This window comes from Amblyomma americanum, chromosome 1 (genome assembly GCF_052857255.1).
Source record: "Amblyomma americanum isolate KBUSLIRL-KWMA chromosome 1, ASM5285725v1, whole genome shotgun sequence".
Taxonomy (NCBI): Eukaryota; Metazoa; Arthropoda; class Arachnida; order Ixodida; family Ixodidae; genus Amblyomma; species Amblyomma americanum.
In genome coordinates this window covers 35786629-35794756 of record NC_135497.1, presented here as the reverse complement: position 1 = coordinate 35794756, position 8128 = coordinate 35786629, and the positions used below count along the sequence as shown (strand labels likewise).

Sequence of the window (8128 nt, the reverse complement as noted above, 5' to 3'; positions counted from 1 at the left end):
TCTTGTAAGTCTTGGAGTGTTATTTTAAGATGTGGATCAATATATACGCAGCACACTGTGAGTGTTTTAAATGTGTGCAGGATGGCCGCCACAGCTTCCAATTTGGTTTTAAGCTTGTGTTCTCGGGCTGCGATTCCACTGTTAACAATGATGGCTACGCCACCCGAAAGCCGGCTCACCTGCTCTCGGTCACGGCGGAGGACCTTATAGTGTTTTAGAATGTTTTCGTGTTTAAAGCCTAAATTTGTCTCCTGTAAACACAAGGCGACAGGTGAGTATGTGGCTAATAAGTCTTTTATGTCGTTTAGGTTATGTTAGAGTCCCCTACAGTTCCTGTGTATAAAAGCCATCTTGTATTATGTGGGTACTGAAAGGAACTAGGTTGGGTTTTCAGGCGCCCTTATTCGGGGCTTTTCTTTTTTTTCGGTCTATGGAGCCCCGCCGCCCTTTCGACGTCGACGCCTTAGGACTACTTTGACTTGTGTCCATCGTGTCCATCGCATCCTCCGACACGCTGGACGAACGTGCGAGCCGCACGTTTGTTTTCATGTTCGGCCTCTCCGTGTGGGGAGGGACCTTGGGGCCCGCGGACCTGGAGGCCCGCGCGTCCTGTTTTGTGGGTGGTGGCGCAGCGCTAGCTGCTGCCACCTTGGGCACGGGTGGCCCCGCTACAGGCTCACTGCGTGTGGCCTGAGTGGGAGCCAGAAGCGGCTGTGGTGCTGTGCCCCTTTGCACCACATCGGAGAAAGTAGGTTTGTGTATCGAAGCTACCCTCTTCCGCGCTTCCCTAAATGTTATGTTTTCTTTGACTTTGATTGTGACAATCTCCTTTTCTTGTTTCCAAACTGGACATGCGCGTGAGTATGCAGGATGGCTGCCCTCACAATTTACACATAGGTGTGGTTCAACTGCACAGTTTTCGGCATCGTGTTCATGGAAAGAGCATTTAGCACATGTGAGTTGGCCCCGGCAACTCTGAGAGCTGTGGCCGTAACGTTGGCATTTGAAGCAGCGTCGTGGGTTTGGTATGTACTGTCTTAGTTGGAGCTTTATGTAGCCTATTTCTACGGAGTCGGGGAGGATACTAAATGCAAATGTCAGGGCAATCTGCTTTGTGGGGATTTCTTCATTATCTCGTCTTATTTTTATCCTGTACACGTTGGTCACGTTTTGCTCCTTCAAACCTTCCAGAAGTTCTTCATCAGTTACATATTTGAGGTCATCATCTGAGATAACTCCCCTAACAGTATTCAAAGATCGGTGTGTGCTGATTATGACCGGTATATCACCGAATGACTTCACTTCTGACAATTTCTCTTGTTGGTGGTTGTATAAAACTTCTAAAAGAAGGTCTCCGTTTGCTAGTGTTTTGATCTTGTACCCTTCTCCTATGGCACTTGTTAAAGTCCTGGTAACAATGAATGGTGACACTTGTCTAGCAGTTTGTTCCTCGTGTTCGCTGTGAACAACGTGGAATCGAGGGAAGCTTGTAGCGTTTTTTTGAAGAATTTATTGTCTTGGTGCGCCCTATTTTCGAGGGAGATCGGGTTGAAAAAAATGAGAAGCCATGGAATGTGTTCTTTGTTCGGCAATGGTGGCAGCCACCCACCATGGAGCCCTACATGGGGACGGGACAGGTGCCTTTAAAAAGCCCTGTCGGCGCCAGCTGTACACCATCACTATAACCAAATATGGCGTAACAAAGGTTTGTCAGCCACACAAGGCTAACCCTCGCCGCCAGGAAAAAGGAAAAAACCAAGAAATGAGTGGGAGACAGGAGAGTTGTGAGAAAGGGGTAGGAAAGTGAAAGATGAAGTGGAGAATAGGAAAAGGCGACTGCCGATTTCCCCCGGTCGGGTCAGGCCGAAGGTGCCGTCTACAGGAAGCTGGGGCCAAAGTGGTGTGTTGCCTCCGCCGAGGGGCCTTAAGGTCCAAACGCTCGGCATCGGCTCAACCACCAGGATCCCCTTTTCCCCGGACACGGCGATGCCACGCACGGCGAAACGTGGGTGCTAAGGTCCGTGGTGATGCACTGTTCACCATCATCCCCTTGCGGGGATGTCCCTGCGGATGCTCGGGAACCCGCGGTGTCGCCACACACCGTCGCGACGCCTGCAGACTGCAGGCGCCCCCCTGCGGGGAAGTGATATTTGTATCGCCATGGATATCGAACTCCTTTCGGTAATCGTTCGTTCACCAAGAGTTATAGAACCCGTAAAGGTGCGCTACACTTGAGCGTAACCACTCCTTAACTACACATTTATAAACATTCATATATTACTGCAGAGGCATAGCAGAATTGCGATGCAACAACACCATTGTCTGTTAAATCAGCTGTTATGCACAGCCACTAAAAGGAAAAATTCTGAGGACACCTCCGCTCGGGGACACCCAAGGATAACCTAATTTTATTTCACGATTCAACCCACCACTTTCGCCTTGAACGAAGGAAACTTCCGCTCCGCACAACAGGCTCGACAAAGAGCAAGAAATGACCTGAAGAAGACTCCAAAAAAATTCCTTCCTTTACGCGGTAGTTCTGTCCCATATGTATATGTTCCCGAGTCATTTTTCTCCCGCATGCCCGTCGTACGATGAGGGAGCTACCCTATATCATATACTCTGGGAATGCAAGGAGCACCCCTCCACTCCAGAATTCGGACAACTCGTGCTTCCAGTTGACCGGGAGATCATGCATGCTGCGCAGCTCGGACCCCTACATACAGGATCGGATCCTCAAGTGCGCCTTTGAGGTCCCTAGCAGGCTTAACCTGGTGACGATCTAGTAGGGCAATGTAACTCGACCCAGCATAACTATCCCGCCAAATAAAAGTTTCCTCCCTCTCTCTCTCAGGGCACTTAAGTCCGCTTGCATGGAGGAATGCGAAAGCAGTGTTTGACCTTGATTTTCTTTCTGGTTTGGTAATTGGTAATTGGTTTTTGGGGAAACGAAATGGGGAAGTATCTGTCTGTTATATCGTTGGACACCTGAACCGCGCCGTAAGGGAATGGATAACGGACGGAGTGAAAGAAGAAAGAAAGAGGTGCCAAGTGAAGGCTCCGGAATAATTTCGGCCACATGGGGATGTTTAACGTGCACTGACATCGCACAGCACACGGGCGCCTTAGCGTTTTGCCTCCATAAAAACGCAGCCGCCGCGGTCGGGTTCGAACCCGGAACTCCAGATCAGTAGCCGAGTGCCGTAACCACTGAGCCACCGCAGTGGGTTTCTTTCTTGTTCATAACGTGAAGTGCGGCGTTTCGTAATTTCCGGTTACAACATACTACAGACTTCATTATTTCCGGTTACGATATACTACAGCAAATCGACATTTCCGTCTGCAACATGCTACAACGCTCGACATTTCCGGTTACCACATTCTACACTTCGTAGTTTCCAGTTACGACATATTACACCACTTCGTCATTTCCGATGACGTCACAATTTTAATACGAGATTTGCTTTTTGAGGAAAGGAAAGGGCGCTGTAGAGCTCGCATACCGTCATCTCGGTGGACACCTCAAACGCGCCTTCAAGGAAAAGTCTCAAAGTAGCCCGTGTCGCAAACTAGCCTCGAAGTTGACTAAAACATCTAAGCTGTATGAAGAGAAATGCTATGACACTACCCAGAACACTGTAGGATGAACGGTTGCTCAATATTAAAGTGCGTTCACAGGTGTCAACCTGCTAACAATGGAGAGCCTTACCCACACGCTGCTGCGTCAAACACCCCTCTTTGCTGTGCAGCAGCTGGCCAGAGCCGTAATACACGAGGAGCTCGAGGACCATCACTTTGTGTACACCAACGGCTCAGTGGCCTGCGACAGCTGCTCCCTTGCAGCGGCGGCTACCATCCCCGCCCTGCGACTGCAGAGCTAGCAACACGCAACCTTCCTGGGCTCCTCCACCACGGCGGAGTTGATGGGGATCCGGCTCGGGCTGGACCTGCTGCTCACCCTCGGCCCTCCGCCGCACAGGGGTGCTCTGGTGTAAGCCTCCCGCCCCGCCCTCAGCCGCCTGCAATCTAACGGCCACGGTACCCCACTAGTGTGGGAAATTCGCTCGCGCATCGAGCGCAACGCGCGGAGGGTATGTGCCGTGCGTGCACAGTGGATGCCTTGTCACTGCGGCATCGCCGGCAACGAGAAAGCTGACGACCTCGCTTCCGCTGCACACCAACTGCCTGCCAGAGATCTGACCCTTGCGCTGGAGGACGACGTGCGTGCGGCCCTCCACGACCTTCTCCGAAAGCAGCACCCCGACCCACGCATTGCAGGAGGTGAGCGCATCGACAGTATCACCCGCTGTCGCGCACTTAGACGGTCAAAACGTGCAATGATCCTCCTCGCGCGCATTGGCTGCGTGTGGCCCGGGGAACGACGGGAGCGTCACGGAATTGCGACGAGTGATGTGTGTGACGTATGCGATGGAGTGGAAACACTAGAACATCTGCTCCTTCACTGTGCCGCGTTCGCCGATGCTCGTCGCGATATGCTCGCGGCCTATAGGGCGCAGGGCATACTACCAGACTCCATCAAGACACTATTGTGGCCGCAGGGCAGAGCGCGCACTCGTGAGAGAACTTTGGTGAGCCTCTGTGCATTCCTCGAACACACGGGCTTGACGTCCTGTCTGTTTGCCGTCAGGTAGTTACACGCAGAGACCGAACGCTCGCGAGTTCTACCTTGAACGATTAATAACTGGACGCCCCACTCCAGTTGTAGCCAACACTGTGCTGTGCGCGTGTGTTTTAATTCCTCTAAAATAAACTAATCACGGGCACAACCTGTACACATTTCTTATTGTGTAAATAGTTTTTGTATATATTGGTTCGCCACCTATACTCTCTTCCTGTCCCTTCACCTCTTTGATTTCATTTCTCCATTCTGCCTGCTAGCGTTTACTTCCGCTGCCCCAGCTCCGGTGCTTCAGTATCGAAGGCAGATGCCGGAGATAGCAAAAATCTCTTCCTTCCTTTTATGCGAAGCATAATAGGGACACTACTTAGCTAGACCATAGCCAAGCCTGGCGCGGCCGCGACCACTATTGACATTTAATGACACGCTTGGTGCGACGTCATAGCTTAACTCCTGCTCCTCCCGCAAGGGGCGCTGCAGCCGAGCACGTGGTCTGACGTCACGACAGCTGAGGAGAGACGGGGCTCAACTCGCGCGGTCGCCGCGCGGCCGCGACCACCAAGGCTAACTCCCGCTCCTCCCGCTAGGGGCGCTGCAGCCTTGCACGTGGTCTGACGTCACGCCAGCTGAGGAGAGACGGGGCTCAACTCGCGCGGTCGCCGCGCGGCCGCGACCACCAAGGCTAGCTCCCGCTCCTTCCGCAAGGGGCGCTGCAGCCGAGCACGTGGTCTGACGTCACGCCAGCTGTGGAGAAACGGGGCTCAACTCGCGCGGTCGCCGCGCGGCCGCGACCACCAAGGCTAACTTCCGCTCATCCCGCTAGGGGCGCTGCAGCCGAGCACGTGGTCTGACGTCACGCCAGCTGTGGAGAAACGGGGCTCAACTCGCGCGGTCGCCGCGCGGCCGCGACCACCAAGGCTAACTTCCGCTCATCCCGCTAGGGGGCGATTGTCGTCGCGGCATTGTATAAAAGAGCCCCGCTCAGGCACAGGCGCAGGCTATACCCTTTCACAAATCTACTATGCTTCGCATCCTAGGCTTAACCTTAGCTAAGCCAGGCCATTTTTTTACCTTCATTTAAATAAAGAAACCACTACTACCAATGGGCTTCAAAAAGCGTAGCGCATCAAAAAATGCAGTACAGTGGTAGTGGGTGGCAAAGGCTTCCAGACGTGAGCTGTTGGCTCTTGATTCGTGTGAGAACATAGCACTTGTGGAAGCCATGACCTCACGCTTGGATGGAAATCGGAAGATGAAAAAACAGACAGAAAACGGCGCAGTTGCACAAGGTGGTCATTGAAAAATCCATAGCCCGTATTTATATTGGCTGTTTTCAAGCTGTTCCGCCAAACAGCTCAGTTAGCCGACTAAAGTGTTGCTTAGTTGTGATTCAGCGATGCCACTACACTGACATGCCCAACGTAATTAGATCACGTAGTTAAAGAGAAGTACGCTCATAACAAGCGCACATTTCCATGTTTTCTAGCAAGACATGAAGAAGCGGCTGCAGCATGAAGTTCGATTTCGATAACACTCAGTAACAGGTAAAACAGAAGTTTTAGGCTCGATTTCGATGGCACTGCACATTCTGTACAAAGAAAAGCTAAAGGGCTGAACAGCGCCCAATATTGCGAGTCACAATTTAATTATTTTTGTAGCGAAATAATGCGCAAGCGTCACTAGTCAGTACTGCGCATGCGCCACGCACCAAGCGACAGGTGTTCCGCCGCTGCGGCACGCATTTCCTCAAAATCCTATTGTAGCGAACTTCAGCGTGTCATCCCTTGAGCTATGTGGCGGCGTCGTGGCATTGAGCCGGTTGGTCACGTGGTGCGAAGCAGCTGCTGCTGCCGGCGGCACCGCGAGCCAGCGTAACCGACCTGCAACAGCTGTGCGCATGCGCCGTGTTGAGTGGAGAGGGGAAGAGAGTGAATCCACGTCCAGGGACGAAGATGAAGAAGAAACGCCCAGCGAAACGGAGCGGCGAAAGACTGACTTTGCAATTCGACTGAGCGAGTACCAATCGGCCAGATGTAGCTCTCGCGAAAACCTGGCCCTTCTAAACATCGGGGACCGCATATACAACTACATTGCCAATTTCATTTGGTTAACCCCGTACCAAAGCCTGGAAACGATCCTTCTATCATTTCCAGCCTCAGACCAAATGTTCTCACTTCAACCGTCTGCAAGTTGATTGAGCGACTAATCACAATAGGATTCAATATTACCTGGAATGCGCTACAACTTGGTACCACTCTGCTCAAACTGGCCTTCGTCCCAATTTGAATACACAACATTGCTTGTGGCAGCTTCAGCGAGTCATTAATCGAACTTCCCGACACCTCGTGCCTGATTAAATCCTCGCGGTCGACATGAGAAAAGCTTCTGACAACGTCGATCAAAATGTCATCTTTGCGGGGCTGAAGTCAAGACGGGCCGATCCGCAGACTGGCACACGTTGTCTCGCTGGTCAAGGCAGGGCGAGTGGTGTTCTCCCGGGAGTCGAACGGGCGCGCTTCTCGGAAGCTTGAACGACGGCTCGGGCTAACAGACAGCGGTTGCAGCCCCTCATTTATAGGCGTGGTCCGCGTCTGTTCGTTCTTAGCGCCAGGGCAGGCGCGCACATACACGCAGCTTCATCTGCACAAACTCCTTCTCCTTCTTGCGCCGGGCGCGCGACCCCATTGGTCGAGATCGGAAACCACCTTGTAGAACAATCTAGGTCATTCGCGGCACGCTGAGTCATCGGCGCCGGAGCGAAGGGGGGAGGGAATCACTTTGGTGCGCACAAGATTACCGTGTCTCGTTCGGGGATAGACAACTCGTTAAGCTCGGAAATTGGCAGGGAGATCAAACGCTGGAAGCATCGGCGCAGAACGGAGTTTAAAAGCGAACCCAGTATGTCTCAGGATGCTGAATACAATTTAACCGGTAGCCCATCCCGAAGAGGAGTCGATACTAGTTTCACAGAATCTAAAACACGTTTGACCACATCTGTAGTGGGAACTGAACATAGCGCACCATCACCTCAGAGGACAGTTGCTGCAACGCCGTCACTAATTAATGTGCTGCGAAAGCCCCGGCATCTACGGGCGTCTGACTGCGCCATATATCCTCGAAACGGGCAAGTAATCCCGCAAAATTTAAAAACCTGTGAAGCTCACTGCGTTTCATGAGTGGCGAAGGCCTCTAGATTTCGGGAAATAGCCCAGAGAACCGAAGCGGACGGCCGCTAGGGGGCCGTGGCGAGCAGACGTGTGTCACGTCGGTTCTGTATTCCTGCAGTGATTTCTGCGGCAAATGTTATGAGATCAACCAGAGCGGGTTAAAAACGTAAATCGGAAGCTGAGAGGACTCTGCGGACACCAGCGTTTTGTCCGTAAGTGGATGTTTCACATTTTGGAGCCAAAATTCTGCCAGCCGTGGTGCCAATGTGCTAACTCAAACGCCGGCCACTGGGCCTAACGAGGGCTAAGGCTTACTGAGGCC

General features: G+C 52.4%; 1 protein-coding gene across 1 annotated transcript; it reads right to left on the bottom strand.

Moving 5' to 3' along the window:
* Positions 1-377: 377 nt before the first annotated feature.
* On the bottom strand, positions 378-2698 carry LOC144126926 (uncharacterized). The gene is made up of 2 exons (XM_077660456.1): positions 2622-2698; positions 378-1486 (listed from the first exon to the last, which is right to left on the bottom strand). The coding sequence occupies exons 1-2, from the start codon at positions 2696-2698 to the stop codon at positions 391-393; spliced, it is 1173 nt and encodes a 390-aa protein (XP_077516582.1). The 3' UTR covers positions 378-390.
* Between the last annotated feature and the right edge of the window lie 5430 nt (positions 2699-8128).

Excerpts from the sequence above, each read along its gene's own strand:
- LOC144126926 (XM_077660456.1), bottom strand. The coding sequence starts at position 2,698 with ATGCATGATCTCCCGGTCAACTGGAAGCACGAGTTGTCCGAATTCTGG. Across the intron at positions 1,487-2,621 it reads GTGCTCCTTGCATTCCCAGA|CTTCCCTCGATTCCACGTTG; the intron begins GTATATGATATA and ends AAACGCTACAAG.